Here is a 19,454-nt window from a genome sequence, read left to right on the forward strand (position 1 = left end):
TACTTTACAATTTATTAGAAAAACAATTACCTAATATGTCAGTATTTACAATGAGTTTATATATATATATATATATATAATTTATATAGGCTAAGATTCATATCATTTCAAAATCAAGATTTAGAACTCAACGTAACATAAACATGGTTTTTTAATATTGTATTAATCAATATTTAAATACATACATTCTGGTTAAACATTTCTTTCTTATCACTTATAAAATAGACGATTATACTTTCTTTGATTTTGTTCCTTTACGCGGTATCCCCCAAGGATCTACTCTTAGTGGCTTTTCAAGTCTTAAATCTCATGTTATAGCTTATGACACAAAACTAATCTGTTCTGATCAATCTATCTTCAATCTGAATTTATTAATAAATAGGAACAACGGCAAGATGATGAATTCGACTGTATAGTATCGGTAGTAAAGAATGACTCAGATATTCAAATTACTCCTATTAAAATAGCGAGTATACGTCTTTCGGAATACGTTCTGAAATGTTTCTATTGATCACGAAAGACCGAAGATCAAAAATTGCGACCGATTGCAATACTTTGGCATATCCAGAGCTTTATAATGAATGTTTAAAAATTCCTTAGTACTCACTGATGAACAGACTGCGTTAAAATTAGACGAAACATGTCATTTCTTACGACATCCCCCTTTTTCTTCCATTTTAACGATTGAGCGCTATCCATTTATATTAAATAATAAAATTACTACAGTATATGAAATCTATTAATATAAAATCAGTGATTCCCAAACATTTTCGAGCCACCGCCCCCTTTGTTCCGTAAACTTATACTCAACGCCCCTAACCCATTTTCCCTTGGGTGAGAAAGGATTGGAAATATTCTTAGAAAAATTTTTCTATGTATCTCACACTTTGTATCCTTACTGTATATTGTTCTGCACATCTAGGAACCATTCAATGTTTCTTCTTACCCGTTTTAACAGAGGAAAAAGATTATCATCCACCCCAACCCTCACCTATCGTCTCCGTTAGATCAGTATCCAGTCTCCAGCGCCCCCTAGCTTAACTCGCCGCCCACAGTGGAAACCAGATATATTTTATTAAAACATAATTAAAATTAAATCTAATAATAATAATAAGATTTATTATTATTATAACTAAACGTTTAATAGTTAAATATACTGTAATTTTTATTATTTTAGAAAACAAATTTAGTTTATTTAAACAAGCATTCACTTTAGCAGACGTAAGTTAGATAATTACACCGTTTAAAGTTCATTTTCGCAATGGATAAAACAAAATAACGAAATAAAATAATTACTTTTATTATTTCTTGGAAAATTATTATATAGAATTAAGTTTATATAGAAAAATAAACTCTTGATGACGTAATAATTTAACAATTGATAACATATTGTTCTAAACACCTCGAAAGTAAACAGAAAACTCATCTAGACGTTAAACAAAAATATTAAATTAATAATAATTATTAATATTTTATACATTATTCTTATAATAATGAACATAACAGGGCATAATGAGTAATTTATAATAATATATTATATGTAATATAATACTACGTGCATCGGATGAACTAAATACGTAATATAGAGGGAACTATAAACAAGATAAAGTGTATGATGCATCGTATCAATATTACTGTTGCAGGTATGAGAAGTGTGCACGGGCGAAACTGCTGGGACACGATCTTCGATCGTGCTACTTAATATTATCAGCACTCTTAACATAAATTATGTGATTTTTATGAGTTAGATATCGATCCATTGTTAACTACGGAATATTACTATGAACGGATATTCAAAAGGTGATGATAATATAACTACTAACACTCATTTACGTGTGTATTATATATTTTTAAGAGTTTATTTTAGTGTGTTATACGTTCTATTATTTAATTCTGTGTTTAATTTAGCTAAATATACGTATTCATCCTATTTTGCTCATGTAGATTACAGATTTTCGGAAAAATCTATTTATTTTTCCGAATTCCAGTATGATACATTGAGTGTTTACTTAAAGGGAGTTTACCAGTGTATTCGGTTATTCGGTTACAATTGTTCATATTCAATGCCTATTTTTATTAATTTTGGTTGAAAAAATAATACAAATGTATTATAATATTTTAAAATATATTCACACAGTTGCATAGTTTTAAGTAAAAAATATATAATAATTACAAAGTGAACTTACTACAATCAATCATTTATCAGAACTATATAGAATTATAGTGATAGATTGGAAGTCTAATATAACCTTTTATATTATTTAGAGATTTAAGTGAAATAACATATGATTCGACGAAATGTTTATAGTACGAAAACACATTTCTCCATTCTATTAATGAGAAATGAGCATTTTACTTTTATTAAATAATAATAATAATAATAATATGATAGTCAAAACATTTTATAGGACGAGACTAAATATTTTGGACTGTAGCTGTTGCTTACGTTTTCCATATAATGCACTTAAAAGAGAGAAATCAGGTAGTTGAATATTTTTTATTTACAGTTTACAACTACTTGTTAGCTATTAATATAAAGTTTAAACAAACAAATAAGTTTGCAGAATGATTTAGGAATTCAGTTTCTGAGGGATCTCTAAATGGCTATTTAATCTGCTTACTAGTAAATTTATCTTTGAAAAATTATTTAAAATGAATTGTGGATGAAAAAATTAATGAAATATTAAGTAGTAGTAATAATTTGTACATTAATAATATTGTTTTTACTGTTTGTAATAGATATATGTGTATGAACAAAGTATTAAATATGCATGATCAATTGAAATTCTGTAATAAAAGTAAAGCAAATATAAAACTTTGTTGCAAAAGTTGATTAGAGCTTGAACTTTTTAATATAGATAATTCAGTAATTATAATAATAAATGTAATGTGAGATGTGATAGTATACCATGCAAGAAACTTTGAATTAATTACAAGCAAAAGACTACAAGTGCATTCCAATAAAATTTTATATTAAAATTAAATTCACGGTGAATGTGGATGTTATGCCTAATTCTTGATTTACATGGTAAATTTATTCTGTAAAAGTTTCGTGTACATTGAAACTGTATAAAGTGAGACTAACATTTACAAGGTTATATCAAAAAGATACCAGGTTTGGTCTATAAAAATATTAATACTTAAGTAATTTAAATTTGACCACCATCCCCATCAAAGTAATCTCCGGCATTAATATAGCAATCCCGATGTTTCTGCCACATCTCAAAAAACATTCCTTGAAAGTCATTATTTTGAAAATTTTGAAGCACCTGTTACAATTCACATTGGATCTCCTCAACCATATTGAAATGATGTCTTGAGCTTCAATTTTATTTTAGAGAACAAAAAGAAATCACAAGGAGCTAAATCTGACTAGTAAGCAGGGTGGAAGAAGACTACTGTTAATTTTTGCCAAAAATGCTTAAATTTTGAAGGTTGTGTATATAAGAGCTTTGTCACAATGGAGCTACATTTGTGGTTGCACTACAGTTCTAGTCTTTTGTGATAAACATCCTTTGCAGTCAATTCAAAGTATCACAATAAAAATCTGAATTAACTATCTGACCAGAAGAAACAAATTTCCGGTATACAATCACCTTGCTCTTTGTTACTTTCCTGATAAGTCTTGCTATCTTGGGTCTTGGAAATCATTGTCAAAGACTTAGTTACCCTAGACTTTCCAAAGCATTTCAAGGATCTTTGTGGCAGATTTTCAAAGTTTAATGCAAAATTTAACATTTGCTCAATTTTAAAGTTCATTCTTAGCAACACAATACTAAGGCAATGATACAAAATCATATGTAGCAAGTGTTCTGGTTTGAAAAACTCAATCCCCATGGCAGACTGATGCTCAAATGTCTAATGTATTGATTTTTGATTGCAAAAAGACTTACATTCTATTATCACTGAACAGTGGAAACAGTCTAGTTTCTTTTTAACAGTCTAGTACCATATATATGAGAAATGTGGAATTTTGGAACCTATTATTCTATTTTCCATATAAATGTTAGTCTTGATATACATGAAATTTAACCAGTAAGGAATCAACACATGTATTGAGAGGGTTAGATATAATTCTGACAACAAGTCTACAGGAGCAGAAAATATAGAAGGTGGAAAATACTTGTAATTAATGACAACAATGGAGGTGGATCCATTCTGGTTTGGGTTTTATAAGCAAATTATAAACCCACAAAATATTGTAACCCAACCCTTGCCTATGGTTACCGTTCAGACCCTGCCACCCACTTGCTTCTTTTCGCCTATGTTTACTTACCACCCACAGGTGGTAGTGCCCACTTTGGGAACCACTGGTTTAGTACTGTTTGTACCTCAATGTACTGGCTACCCATATCATATCTCTCTTGTGGGTGTTAGGACATGAGTGTATTGCTGGCAATGTAAGTGCTGATTTCCTGACCAAACAGGGTGCTTCATATCCCTTTGTAGGGCCTGAACCAGCTCTTGGTATTTCTTATAATATAGTGGGTGATTGGTTAACGAACATTTCAGACTGCAAACAAATCAGATAACAAACACTTTCACGAAAGATTTTTATGTTCAGACATCACTTCACAGAACAAACAGAAAAAGAAGCGAAATAAAAATAGTGAATACTGATTGGTCTACCCTTGTCTCCAGGTGACAATTTGAAACTTTTTGAAGCTCTGAAAATGTTGACATCAACATTTAACCTGATACCTATTGGATAGTATCAATTCATCCAAATTTTGAAACTCTCTTGTAATTCCAGCTTTTTGTTTACCTTTCTGACAAATAATTTTTTATAGTCTTTGTGAGACTATTGGGCGGGTACAGGTTAAGTTTTGCATCAGTTTTTATTTACGAAAGGCAAGAGTTTAATTGTCCCATCAGATATTCGTTAACGTTTAAAAACCAAATTTTTATTAAATTTCTGATAAATTTAAATACCAAATTTTGAATTTTATCCAGGCCTTGCATTTAAATAATTTTTTTTGTGTGCTAGTTGATTTCTGTTCTCTGAATTTTTGTAAGTGCTTTTCTGAACTTTTTATTTAAAAAAGAAACTGATAATATTATGGAGCCTAAAAAAGGGTGAAGTGTCAAGAACCATGCTTGCTATAGAAACCAAGCAAGAGAGAATAGCCAAGATAGAGAGTGGACAGAAGATGTCTGATGTTGCTAGACAGTATGGCTTGAACAGGTCTACAGTAGGCACAATCTTAGCTATGGAAGATATATCAAGCAGTTAAAAATCTTTTGAAGAAGTTGGAAGATGTCAGAACAACAGTCATCCAAATGGCATCCAAACCAGAATGAGGTTAATAGACTTGGGGATCTCTACAATTACAATGCTATTAATTACTTCTGAAAAATCACGAAGAAGAGAGAAAAGCAATCAACATTGGACAGATTCTTTAATCCCCACAAATGGAAAAAACATGACTAATAAAAGTGCAAGACTGTTTATATGTATTTTTATTATTACATATAAATAAATGTAGTAAGGAAGTATGTAATTTTTATTTTTTGGAGTCGCCAGAATGAATTAATCAAATTCCCATAAAAACCTATGGTAAATCGATAATCAGTTAGTGAACAATTTGGATAGCAAACAAAGTCTTGGAATAGATTTATGTTCATTAACCGATCATCCACTGTACTTTCTTTAAAGATGTTAGATTGGGAGGTATTCCAATCTCTATCCTTCTAAGCAGTGGAGGTTAACTCCTAGTTTAAAGCCAATCAAGACTTTTTTGCTTAGCCTGCTCTCTGGGTGAACTGACAATTTTCTGTCTTTTCAACAGGAATTATGTTTGCTGTTTGGTCAGTGTTGTGGCTGATTTTGGTCACTTTCATAAACATCTGTGCCAACTAAAACTTTTCTCCTCAGCCTCTTGCTGCTTTTGCAAATGCCTCTGCATCTCATTTGTGAGTATGCAGATCTCTGTTCAAATAGACTTGTTTATCTGAATTCTTCTTGTTGAGACCTGGTGAAGTCCTTCAGCTTTCTTTCAGAAGTCTATATCTTTAAAAAATCTGTTGTGGGATGCACAATGGACCTTCTAGGTTGAGATGTGTTTAGCCTGCTAGCCTTGCACAATAATAATAATAGCTTTATAAATATACTAGCAATTGAGCCCGGCATTGCTAGGGTAACTGATTTGGATGATTTGGTAAATATTGTACGTTTTATTACTATCAAAAACAAAAAATCGCATCTAAAATAGTACAGCAGAAGCCGTTTTTCAGGTTAAGCCTTAATCCTTTCCCTCTCCCCCGAAGGGGGAATTTCAAAAAATCCCCTCTTAGTGTGCATTTTCGTGACGGACCCTAACTATGTACCAAATTTCACCTCTAGGTTCAGCGGTTTGCTCTGGGCAATGATGAATCAGTCAGTCAGTCAGTCAGGACATGTAATTTTATATATATAGATTGAAACTTTTTTGTTTTGAAAAAATATTTGTTTGAAAATTTTACAAAAAGTTATGATTAATCAAAATTATTATTATTTATTTATTTATTTTGTTTATACAGAACAAAAATTGAACAAACTCTGCCTAAACAGCAGTTTTTATCAAGAATTTTACAGATAAATTGTACAAATATTTTTTGCATTCACCATGTATTAAAAATTTAATAATGCTACATTTAATATATATTTGATCTGTTTATAAAATATTTCTATTGATGATTTATTTTTTGTGATAAAAATTCTTTTTAAGAATTATGTTACAAGGAAATATTATTTAGATTTCTTTGATAATACAGTATATATATATTTCCTTGTTTTTTAAGTAGCAATACTAACAATGGCAATTTTTATCAATATAAATTTTAAAAACTGTTAAATCATTTTGATTTTGAGATAAGCGACAAATTGGAATGTCAGATACAAATCACACATTAACATTTTCAGCCTCTTTGATAGGCCTCTCTAAGGTTAAACCCACACTAAATAGAATGTCTGCTAAAACTTACATTTGAAAACTGAATATACTCAAATAGAACATATATTTGAGCAACCACCTTCAGGTTAAAAAAGAACATTCAGAAACAGAACATATTGTTTCTTATTGAAACTATTTTTGTCATAACAATCAGATGTCAATTCTTTCATAATTTAAATATAGCATTCCATTTCTTCCATTTTCAAACATTCTTTTTAATCTGAAGATGGTTGCTCAAAGCAGTTGCAAATGTTAAATTTTTGTTGAACATGTATATTTAAAGAGAAGGCAGTCTGTTTTAACATATATTCAACTTAATAAGTTCAAAGTGGATAAGGTTATTTTTTTCATTTATTATACTTGGGCAACATTTACTTACTTCAATCAGTTGACAGAAGCATTAAAAAGTATAAAATTAATTTTAAGAGATTGCTAACTTTAGTGTTAGACAGTACTTTGGCAAAGAATTTGAAAAATATCTTTCAGAAGGCCATATATCGAGTGAAGTGGATTTTAAAAAATCTTTAGAGAGGATTTTAGGCTTATTTTTGATTCAAAAATAATTCCATAAAATATTAGCAGAGAGTTTAATTATATCTTGTATAAAATTAAAATGTAGCTTGTATTTCTATAGTAAATTTACACATACTATATGTTGTTGTACAGTACATTACATTTGATATTAGATTTTAATCACTGTTTCTAATTATATCTTCTGTTAAGCTTGAAGAAGTGTAGTATTAGATGAAGTACAGGCATTTCTAATCAATTTCAGGGTTACCTTTTGAGAAATATTAGTTGCCAAAATAGAGACTGTATGGGAAATAAAGGATTAGATGAAAAAGGATAACTACAAAATTGAATACAGGCTATATTTTATAATAAAAATTTCAATTTTATGTCAAAAATACAACATTTTAACAGGAAAAGTTATATTGTTTTTACTGTTTTTCCCCCTCATTTTATAAACTGCAAGAAATTTTAAAAGCATAAAACTGTTTAAAACTGAGAAATATCAAAACTTTTTAAAAAAGTTGATTCAAAGCCTGGATTGGTTTAATTTTTAAATCTTTCAAATTTCTTTAAGCAAGAATTGGAAGCATTGTTAATGCTAAATGAAGTTTAAGAAAATGTTGGACTGCTAGATCAATGTTTATATAATCTGTATGGTCTTATGTTATCAATAATAATAAATAAAAAGAGTGTCATTTTTGGCATTTAGTTACTGTTTAGATTTTTAAATACATTATAATTTATTGATATTTAAGATATTAAGTAATAATACAACTTTATTAAAAATTTTCATAATTTCATTAATTTCTTCATAGAAATCATGTTATTTCAAAACTTCAGTTAACAAGTGATTCCTGTCCTTAGATGAAAGATAAATCATATAATTTATTGTTATAGTAACATGTAGATTTACTTATGTGTAAAGTTGTTATACCTATATAAATTTTATAAAAATCTTATTATTTTTTTTCAGGACAGCAGTTTTTACAGAACAGAACTCAGGATGAGCAAGTTGAAAAAATTCAAAATCATTATTGCATTTAGTTCTATCATTATCATTGCTTGTTATATTTATTTATACTCTATTAGTAGTTCAAACATAAAAATTCAATCTCACTATGTTTGCTCAAGCTTTGATCATTCATTACTATATCATAATAGGACTTTATTAAATAATCATATTTTAAGAAAGTTTCACAGGAATAGTTCATACGAATTTAAAAGTGAAGGAGGTTGGATAAAAGTTTTTCCACATTTTTTCATATATTCTGCTTACAGTGATAATTGCCAATTTATAAAAAGTGATAATACTCAGCCTTGCATAAAGATAATTTCTGTAGTTCTTAGCGGTCTTACATTATTGAAGGAATATAATCCAAAGCCTTCTTGTTATATTAAAAATGAGAAAAACATTATTTTGAAAACCGGAGTAATAACTTATACAGAAATTCCAGAAAGTCATGAAAGATGCTATGTTGCTGCTTTTATAGACTGCCCATTACTTAAAGACAACTATTCTTATCCACTATGGATATCAATTGGTCACTCGTCAAAACACTTAAAATGGATCTCAGTCCAGAATTATCCCAGTTCCAATAAAAAAAACTTGGCAGTTTGCATAAGACCATTATATGGTCCCTTTAATCAGTCTGTTTCTCTTATTGAATTTGTCAACTATTATAATGCTGCAGGAGTTGATCATTTTTATTTTTATACTCAAGATATAGTTCCTGAAATTTACCAATTATTTAAATTTATACTCAATGAAGGAAAAATTAGTATCAGTTTGTTAAACTGGAATATAGGGCTTGATAGTGAACTGATACATGAAAGTGGTCAACTAGCACATATCCAAGACTGTATCCTAAGAAGTCGAAATAATTTCAGATATGTCATTCTAGTTGATTTAGATGAATTTATAATTCCACACTATCAAGACAACTTGAAAGAAATGTTATATAATTTAGATGCAAAATATAATAATGTTGGTAGTTATGTATTTCCAATGGCATTTTTTTGTGATGAATATATATTTCAGGAACGTAAATCATTTGGAAATTTTCCATTTATTACATTAAGTAATTTTATTCGTCAGAAGACACTTTGGTATTATCATGAACGCTCTAAGACTATTGTAAATCCTGCAGTTGTGAAGATAGGAGGTATACATTTTGTCTGGAAACATTTTGATACTTACAGAGAAGTAAGGGTTTCTGGTGATGTTGCTCTACTTAATCATTATCGTTCTTGCTGTGGAATGCAACAAACTTGGATATTTCATTTAAAATCTTTTCATGTTTTGTCTGATAAAACATTGAAGGACAAGTCTATGCTGAAATTTCAAGAAAAAATGCTCAATAGTTCAATAATGAAAGCATTACATAAGCTTATATTATGAAATTTTGCATGTTTGTTTTGTAAATAACTTTTTCAATGAATGCAGTTTTTGAGCCAAATTTAAAGTACAATATTGAAACAAATTTTAAATGATTAATTTGTGTATAATTTTAAAATACTCAAATATATATTTATTCTATAAATTAAATAAATAAAAATTCAAAACTCAATCTAGATATTTTATTTAAATACTTTTTAATGAACTGTTTATTACTCTTCCTGTTCTTTGAGGTAAAAACATTATAGAATCAAGCAAAAGTTTAAAAGGAAATTATTTGTAATTATAATTTAATAGTTAACCAATCCAAACAGAACAAAAAGCTCTTGCAAAAATTGGTGCTGAGATTGGGTTTAACTCAAAATTCTCTTGACAAGAAAATGCTTCCTCTGAATATGAAATAATATCAAAATTGAATAGTATGAATTACTGTATCTTGATATTATGATAATATCGTGTTGCTTTATAAACAAAGAATTTATTGTAATTTCTTCTTGATATAAATGATCATATTTTTCAAAATAATTAAATTGCTTAAATCTATTTTAAATAAATTTTCTTGGATTGTTTTTCATCTTGTAAGCTTTAAAGTGAAATATAATGTTTAATTAAATAAACTAAGAACAAAATAAGTAAGACTTCTTTAATTTGTTAATAACCTATTAACTAACTATAGTCCTGCAAAGGTTACAGTGTTTGATAGATAAAATAACAAAAAAATTACTTTTAAATTGTCAAAAGTTTAAATTAAAAACATTTGTATTTCTAATTAAAATGTTAAAATTTTCAAAGCATGAGAAAAATAAAAATTTAACACAATTTAATATAAAAACAGTGCAAAAGTAAATTGAAGTGAAACCTGGAATAAGTGATTTACAAACATAATATTCTCAGTTTATGAACATTTTAGTTCATACACTGAGAACTTGACCATATGCTAACATAACATATTACCATAACTTCCTTATCACCAGAAATTTTTTGTTTAGTATCAGAATTTTCTGCACATTCTTCCATTATATCATTTTCATTTTAACAGCTCTCTCATTTTCGGACTCTAATCAAATTTTTATCATCTGACTCAAGTAATATCAGCCGTAATTCTTCAACATTCTTCTCATCATCAATTTGATATGCAATATTTTCCATTTTCACACAGAAGCCCCAAAACCATCTTAAAAAATAACAGTACACTCTAATAGGTTGTAGTATCTCTTGGATACAGATTAAGATAGTGTTGAGAAAAATGTGCAGTTTCACCCAACAATAAGGAACTGTCGAAGCAATACTAATTACCAGTTTCTTAAAAGTAGCCTCTCAAAGTTGCCAGATTCCACATCATTTCGAAACAAAAATATTTAAAAATTATTCTGAATGTATTATGAGACATTAGTAGATATTTAGTATTATGAGATATTATAGTTCTTTTAGCTCTGAATGTATCTATGAGAACTATACATTCAGATATTTGTAGATATGTACAGGATCTTATACAGGTCATACAGAATCTCGTAGATACATTTCAGAGTTTTTATAGATTATATTTAAAGCATAGTTGTAAATAGAAAATATTATTAATAATAATGATGATAATTATATTTAACATGAACAAAATACCAATTTGTTTTGACAGAGCCTAGTTTCCATCATGAAAAAAATTGCACAAGTAGGCACTTTTAAAATGTGTTACAGAATTATTTCATTATTTTCTGCATTAATTACATTTCCCAACAATATAGAGTAGAGTAGCATCTACTGTACTATTTGTGCCGTGGAAATAACTTCAGAATTTCAAGATGGACAGTAGTATCGATTTGATAACAGTTATAGGTAGTTTAAGCTTCCCAACTCCTGAAGAGTTGATTCTGGGAGTTGTTTTCTATTCCAGGAGTAAAAAATTTTGGGAGGTTTGACATTTTTTTACTCTTAGCAATCTCAAAATGCTATCACCTATTCTTTAATCTGTTTTAATATTGTATATACTACAAAAGTTGATAGTTTTGTGAAGCAAATACAAGAGGAATATGCCTCAATTTGGAAATTGGGAAAATTTAAAAATTTTTGTCAAATTTCAAAGTCTCCTGGCAGTGGCGTAGCTAGGATTCTCCAGGCCCAGTGCAGGACCAGATTTGTGGGCCCCGAAAAAATTTTTCGGGTGTTTTTTTTCATGATTTTGGGGCGATTAACTATATACGAATTTCCGATGTAAACCGGAAGTCACGTTATTTCAATTCAAAAATTTTCCCGAAAAATTTGTGTATAATTTTAAAATACTCAAATATATATTTATTCTATAAATTAAATAAATAAAAATTCAAAACTCAATCTAGATATTTTATTTAAATACTTTTTAATGAACTGTTTATTACTCTTCCTGTTCTTTGAGGTAAAAACATTATAGAATCAAGCAAAAGTTTAAAAGGAAATTATTTGTAATTATAATTTAATAGTTAACCAATCCAAACAGAACAAAAAGCTCTTTTCCAGGGGCCGGGTGCGGACTGGCACCTCCCCTAGCTATGCCACTGTCTCCTGGCAAATCTGAGAACAACCTCGAGGTAGTCTTTGACCTACAACATAGTTCAACTTTTAACAACATACACAGAACCATAACTGGTATGCAATAATAAAAACAAAAATATTTTTCAGCTCCTGAGTTCTTTAGGTGCTATAATGGATATGTCAAAAGTTTGACTTTTGACATATCCATTATACAACACATGCAATATTATAATGGCTTATGTGTATTATTTGGATTTATACCTATTTTCACTATTTTTTTTTTTTTATGTTCCAGGATATGTCAAAAGTTCAACTTTTGGCATATCCTGGCATCCCCAAATAAAAAGAAAACACTAGTAAATTTTCCAAAAATCTTTTCCTAATAAAAATTCATTTTTTATTTATATTATGTAGTGTCTTCTATTTCTATATTACTTATGAATTAGCAGTCAAATAAGATATGAATTTAATTGTCCATATTTTTCTAATAAGTCAATCTCTGTTAGTATATATAGAAGAAAAGTATCATAATTGAATATAACCCAATTTAAATAATTCTATATTACGTACGTGAAGTAGTAACATGCAGTAACTTATGTTTCAGAATCGAGCATTATGACTAAACGCAACATGTAAACTGAAATTTTATTATATAACAAAAATTTTTCGAAGACACAAAGCAAGGACAATTTCCATTTTATTATAATAAATAATTTCCCATATAGGAGCAGCATAAAGTAATATAGATGAAATCATTTTATATAAATACGAGCAATTATTTTATTGTGACATCGTCATAATTCCAGGCTGCAATTTTTAATTTATTTAATTTAAAATATATCTCCACCTCAAATTAGTAGTGTCTTTCCCCTGTATATCATACTTTTCCTTTAGCAGCAGAGTCGTGCAGGTAATCTAATACTTTTCGGGAAAATTTTTGAATTGAAATAACGTGACTTCCGGTTTACATCGGAAATTCGTATATAGTTAATCGGTTCCATATCTGGTCTCAGATTTCATCTATCTAACTCTGTTCTCGAGATTAAGGAAGATGGACGACAGTGAGAATTTATAGGTCTACAATTTTTTCAAATTGCAATCCAATAAGCAGAACTAATTTTAACACGAAAGAATAGGGGACATAGAACCCAGTATGATTTTAATTATTTTAATATAATTTTTTGTCTGTAAAAATTGCTTAGAAAACAAAAGTGAAACTGTAGTGTACGTAATTCGAAACAACTAAAGATTGATTATTAAAACAAAACATCTCTTTAGGTGACACACACCTAAAAAAATTGATGTTCAGTCTATCTCCCTTCTTGAAATGCCATTATCTTGGTTTTTAAAACATAGTAATCCAGTCAAAACAAAATTTCTCTAGAATTGCAATTTTCTTCTGCAACAATTGTGGAGTATCAACAAGAATTGCGGTGACGTCAGCATATATTAATACATGTACCTCAGAGAACGAAATCCCAGGCAAATCAGGTTTAGCAAGTCACATTAGAGAGGTTGCGGCCGACAAAAACGTGTACGTCGGACGTTCAGCGTCGCCTTCCTGTAAGCCTGACAATGGCGTTTGGAACGTCGAGCATGATTCCACTGACGTTCCAAGCGCCATTGTTAAACTTCTAGGCTTACAGGTGGGCGGCGCTGAACGTCCGACGTACACGTTTTTGCGATGAAAACGTCGGCTTCAACCTCTCTACTATCAAACCATTAACATACATTAAAAGCAGTGGGCGCAGAATTTCATCCTGCAAAACTTCAATGCAGTGGCGTGCCGTGACATTTGATGATGGGGAAGCTGTGTTTCTGTAAGAAGCCGACTTCCAGGGGCAATCAGTTAATTGCGCGTCAGTGATGGCCTAGGGCAAGACTTCACGGGCTTACAAGGACGAAGCCATGTCCAAAGTATCAGTTGCGGATTTGTTCAATTTAACGCAAAATTTGATGGCAAAACGCTGCTCGATGGTTCGCTGCATCTTGACTCTCGACGTGAGCACTAAACTTACTTTCACTTCGGGCACGATCTACCCACTCCAAAGGCTCAGAGAAAACTGAGTCGGGTCTCATAGCTTATGTGAAATCCCCCACCACCGATTCCGCCCGTAGGAACCCTCCTCCACCCTTCCCATTGGCAGGAAAAAATCAGTTCCTGTATGTTTGACGGCCGGATAGCCGACCGGTCAAAATCGCAGCCTACCGCTCAGGGGGACACGTGATCAAATTCGGACGGGTCAAAAAATCTCCAGGAATTTTTCGTGGAGTGGTTTGTTCGGATTTTTCGGGCCTCGTCCCTCAAGGCCCGCCCTCCCCATTGTGGGTCTGGCCGAACCCATAATGGGCGTGTTAAAAGACGCCCTCTTAGTGCCCACAGGAAGAAAAGGATTTGAAAAAAAAACAAAAAAAAAAACCATACGTTTTCTTTTCGCCGAACTGTCCTCTATTTGAACATAAGAGTTTTGTCCGACAGATATTAACATATATAAAAAAACATAAAAACCTAAAGCAAGATTGTAAATGTATATATTTTTATCTTCTTGTTTTAATACAAAATAAAACTTTTAAAAATTGAGCACTGTTAATTATGGATTTTTCCGTAATTTTTCGTGGGCACTAAGAGGACTTTTTTTTTCTGGTCCGTAGTAAGTTCGATTAGGCCCACAATGGAGCAACCGAATGGTAGGGGCAAACCCAACATAACCGGGACGAACTACCGCAGAAAAATTTTTGAAGTTTTTCGACTCCGAATTCCCAGAAAGATAGGTTAACGTCTTACCATATCGGTCATCTGGCCGTGATTAATAAATTTTTTTACCCCCTGTCAACTACATAAAACTATCGATAGTACGCTTTCATGGGTTTTGAATTTACTCGCGATAAGCATTGATAAGGGCGGTCAAATATGTGTAGCACGCAGTCCGAAACATGTCCTGGTGGCGTCGACAAAAAGAGGACAACATCTGCATTCCACATATTGTAGTATTTTCCATTATCAGAAATTGCTTCAACAACAGCTACCGTGAGAAACTAAATTCATTCCACATTAAATAAATGTTCTAAAAACTGAAACATGAGAAATAATTTCTTCAGACTACAAAGTATTAATAAATCATACCATTTATCTTGGTTCCAAGGCTGATCACCTTAAGCAGGTCCTACTGTATTTCTATTTTCATATAAAATTTCAAATTATATGTCTGCAAAGACTTCACGTTTATTAAACATTAACTAAATATCTGATGAAAGATATGCTTTTTCCGAAATTCGTTAAAATTTTATTTAAAAAATTAGTTTATTTTTACTTAAAATTTATTACTTTAAATAAATAAATTATTAATTCTTGCTGTATTCATTAACATTAAGATAATTAAAGGGGCAGGATTAACTATATACAGGGTTCATACTCAAATTTTTGTTTTAAATTCCCTGACGAACTTTGTACAAATTCTCCGACATTGACAAAATAAAACAGCATACGACTTACTACGCAAATAAGCTATTGCTTCTTTGACCTTTTAGTCGGTTATTTTTTCTAATTAACAGTTACAGAATATATATAATTGCTGAATAATTAAAATTAAAAATAAAATGTTTTATTAAATTAATTTACAACCATAAATCTATGTGGCTTTGAAAAAAAATAAAAAGCCAGTATGTATTGATCCACGTACAGAAGTACTGTATATATTTATTGAATTTATCTCTTAAGAAATTTCCTGGACTTTATAAAATATTAATTAAGATCAGAAATTGTTTTTATAACAAAATTACATAACAGATGGCGCCACACACGATTCTATCTATTATTTATTATATTAAAAACACAAAAGTTATTCTCTGAATAAAATCTCACAACAGCCGAGAAAGTTACGTAACTTGTTGCCGAGTGTTTTTTTACTACTAAAAGAAAATTAAATCGTTCGTTTTGAGCAGTAGGCCCATCACTTTTTTCCATTTCCGTCCAAGAACAACTATAATATTTTGATTCCTTGGTGTAGAATACGTGCACCATATTTTCTTTGGGGCAGGTAAATTCATAAAATTCGCTTATTTAATATATAAGTCACTTTGATTAACGTTTACATAACTAAACTATAACGCGCATATTTTATATAACCAACGTCCGATGACATCAGATAACAGCTTTTAAAATGGCGTCGGATAAACGAAATATTACGAAATTTAGTAAAAATTGCGCTGACCGTCAATTGGAAAATACTGGACGAACGAGAGGAATGATTTGTTGTAGTTTTGGGGGTGACGAGGTAAAGATGACGTTTGATTATAGAATAAAAAAAAAAAAAGGATGATACAAATATGGGATATATACTTCAATACATAAAAATTTTTAAATGTTATATTGGGTATATATGCGTATAAGAGGGGATACTAATGCTAAGTGATTCTGGACCTCATGGGCGAGGAGTACGATGGCGACCTCGCTGGGGGTTAGGTGGTCTGGGAGGTTGTTGGAGAGGTGGTGATGGAAACAGTGGGGTTCGGGAGGCATGTGGGGAAATGGCGTTTCTTTGTTGATATTGTTCGTTCAGATTGATCTCTGCCTGGAAGGCTGCTTCCAGTTGGGGCAGACATGTGTACCCAACTGGAAGGATAGCTGGGAGTAAGTAAAGAGTAGCTGGGGTACTTAGGTTCTGCCGTTGTGCTTGGAAAAGGTTAAGGCGGCGTGGAGGAAAGTGGCATCACCTCGGTTCTGGGAGGAGGAGGAGGTTGCGACCGAGAGTCCGTATCCCACCATTCATCCGGTTCCATCATCTGAAAAGGATAAGAGGTTACTGTTGATTCGGATTTAATTAGATGTAATGGATAGAAAAAATTAAAATTATTGTGATCACAAAAGGAGTGCACACTATCGGCTAAAAGCTCTAAATGGGAGTTGGCATTGTATGTGGCTTGGAATCCATACAGGGTGATTTTAGAAGATGTCCATTTAAGAGTGTGGGAGCCCTTTTTAAAGGCGATAAAGTGGGTAAAGATGGTAGACGGTGGGGGATTTGTTAATAAATGAGGTTTTATTTAAAAAAAAAAAGTGTATCCAGGTGTTGCTTTGACACCTGTATGAGGAATTTTTGATTGTAACAGTTTAGGATGACTGCCCAAGTGCCGGGAATAGTTAATTCGGTGCTGATTCCGAAAAAAAGTAAAGAGGATCGTTGTAGAGTTGGGACTTGTGGGTGGGCTTGGAATAGATGAGTTTGTAGATAAGGCAGATCCCCCTCCCAGGAGCAAGCGAGATCGACAAAGGGACATGGCAACGGTTGAAAGGGCAGCGACGCCGATGAGCCTCTTACTCGTTCTCTTGTAGTAGTTCTGAACATCCATAACGTTGATTGTCACAGGGGAGTTTTAAGGTTGATGCGATTTGTTCTACGATGAAAATTCGGATATGGACGAGAGGCTCACGGTAGGTGTGGCATGTGGAAATCCGCGGTCGGCATTGGGAACAGAAAATTTGACCGTTGCTGCACTGATATACAGGCGGTCGGACTAAATTAACAAATATAACAAATAGGACAGCTTAAGAGCGTCGTCAACGTTGCGTCCCTGTCGGAGGAGGTCATTGGTGTCTGCAAAGGAAAAAGAGTTGTATGTAAAGAGGTGTTTGTGTTTTCCCCGTTTGTAAATGAGTAAATTACATTTACTAAACACGTCACTTATTAAATTATAAAGTTAATTAGGTAATAAAGAATATAAATTCTTAGCGGATAAGCAGGTACTTATCAGTGTTAGAAATTCTTAAGCTATTACGTAAGAATAGAGGCTCGATCTGTCGACGGAGTCCCCCGGAGGTGCACGAAGTGTCTCGGGCATACTCGGCACGGTGTTCTATGGTTGGACAGGTTCAGCGTGGAGTCGTTTATTGCAGTGAAGGTTTTATGGCATCCTATGTGGCCGATAAGACACACAACCTAGCACAACTTTATGCGACACACGACATTTTTTTTAATGCAGAGGGAGACAGCTTCCTCGACATTAAATTTTTGGTTTATATAATTTCTCCCGTTCCATCAATATTTCCTATTGGACTCGCTTCCCGATTGGTCTCCTTTACGTCTTCAGGTGAAAACCGAGATCTGATCGGGTCATGAGAAAAGTCCGTTTTGAGGCGTCTGACACCTTTTTGTCGACTCTGATCGGAAATTGTTGATAGAACTATAAGCTTTGTGCTCATAATTTAGCCCCTTGTTTCTGTTTTCTGTCATTTTGGAACTTTAATGCCACGGATGCGGATGGACTAACTTCTGCATGAAAATTCTACAGAAAAGAAAAATTAATCCTTTCCCTCTCCCTCGCGGGGGGGGGATTTCGAAAAATTCCTTCTTAGTGTGCGTTTTCATGACGTACCCTAACTGTGTACCAAATTTCACCTCTGGGTTCAGCGGTTTGCTCGGGGCGATGATGAATCAATCAGTCAATCACTCAGTCAGGACAAGTAATTTTATATATTTAGATTTATATTAATCATAAAAACAATATTTTCAGAATTATCTAGAAAGTTATTTTGGGGAATTTATATCGTCTCATTTAGACCTCGAGGGACAGTATATAAAAATATCTCGCGAATTATACCAACATGAAATAGAAATTATTTTAGTACAAAAACTTTTTAAAATTCAAATAGTTCATTATTCCAAAGAATTTTGTACTTTACGTGTTTAAGAACACGTAAAGTACAAAATTCTGTTCTATTATGGTTTGTAGAACAGGTTGAAAACGTTTGTCAAAATTAATAGATAATTGTCAGTGAGTTATATAAGGTGTTGTGGATTATTAAAAAGACCATCATTTTCTGAATGGACCACCCTTCCTGAACACCATTACTTTGGTTTTTAAAAATTTATAGTTAATCCGTAATCGCAAATTTTAATTTCCTGTTGCAACATTTGTGGAGCATCGGCAAGAATTGCAGTGTCGTCATCGTACATTAATATATGTATCTCAACTTAATCAGAAAGATAAATCTCAGGTAAGTCAGATATAGCAAGTCGCACTAGCAAGCTATTAACATACAAATTAAAAAGCAGTGGAATTAGAATTTCACCCTGCAAACACCTTCATCTGCTAAGTGATTCACGCCAATTCTG

General features: G+C 31.6%; 1 protein-coding gene across 1 annotated transcript; it reads left to right on the top strand.

The window, feature by feature from the left end:
- Positions 1-1,550: 1,550 nt before the first annotated feature.
- On the top strand, positions 1,551-10,441 carry LOC136986650 (beta-1,4-galactosyltransferase galt-1-like). The gene is made up of 2 exons (XM_067284233.1): positions 1,551-1,800; positions 8,419-10,441. The coding sequence occupies exon 2, from the start codon at positions 8,449-8,451 to the stop codon at positions 9,841-9,843; it is 1,395 nt and encodes a 464-aa protein (XP_067140334.1). The 5' UTR covers positions 1,551-1,800; positions 8,419-8,448; the 3' UTR covers positions 9,844-10,441.
- Positions 10,442-19,454: the final 9,013 nt, after the last annotated feature.

This window comes from Centruroides vittatus, unplaced genomic scaffold, assembly GCF_030686945.1.
Source record: "Centruroides vittatus isolate TY-2023 unplaced genomic scaffold, ASM3068694v2 scaffold_1167, whole genome shotgun sequence".
In the NCBI taxonomy this organism is placed as follows: domain Eukaryota; kingdom Metazoa; phylum Arthropoda; class Arachnida; order Scorpiones; family Buthidae; genus Centruroides; species Centruroides vittatus.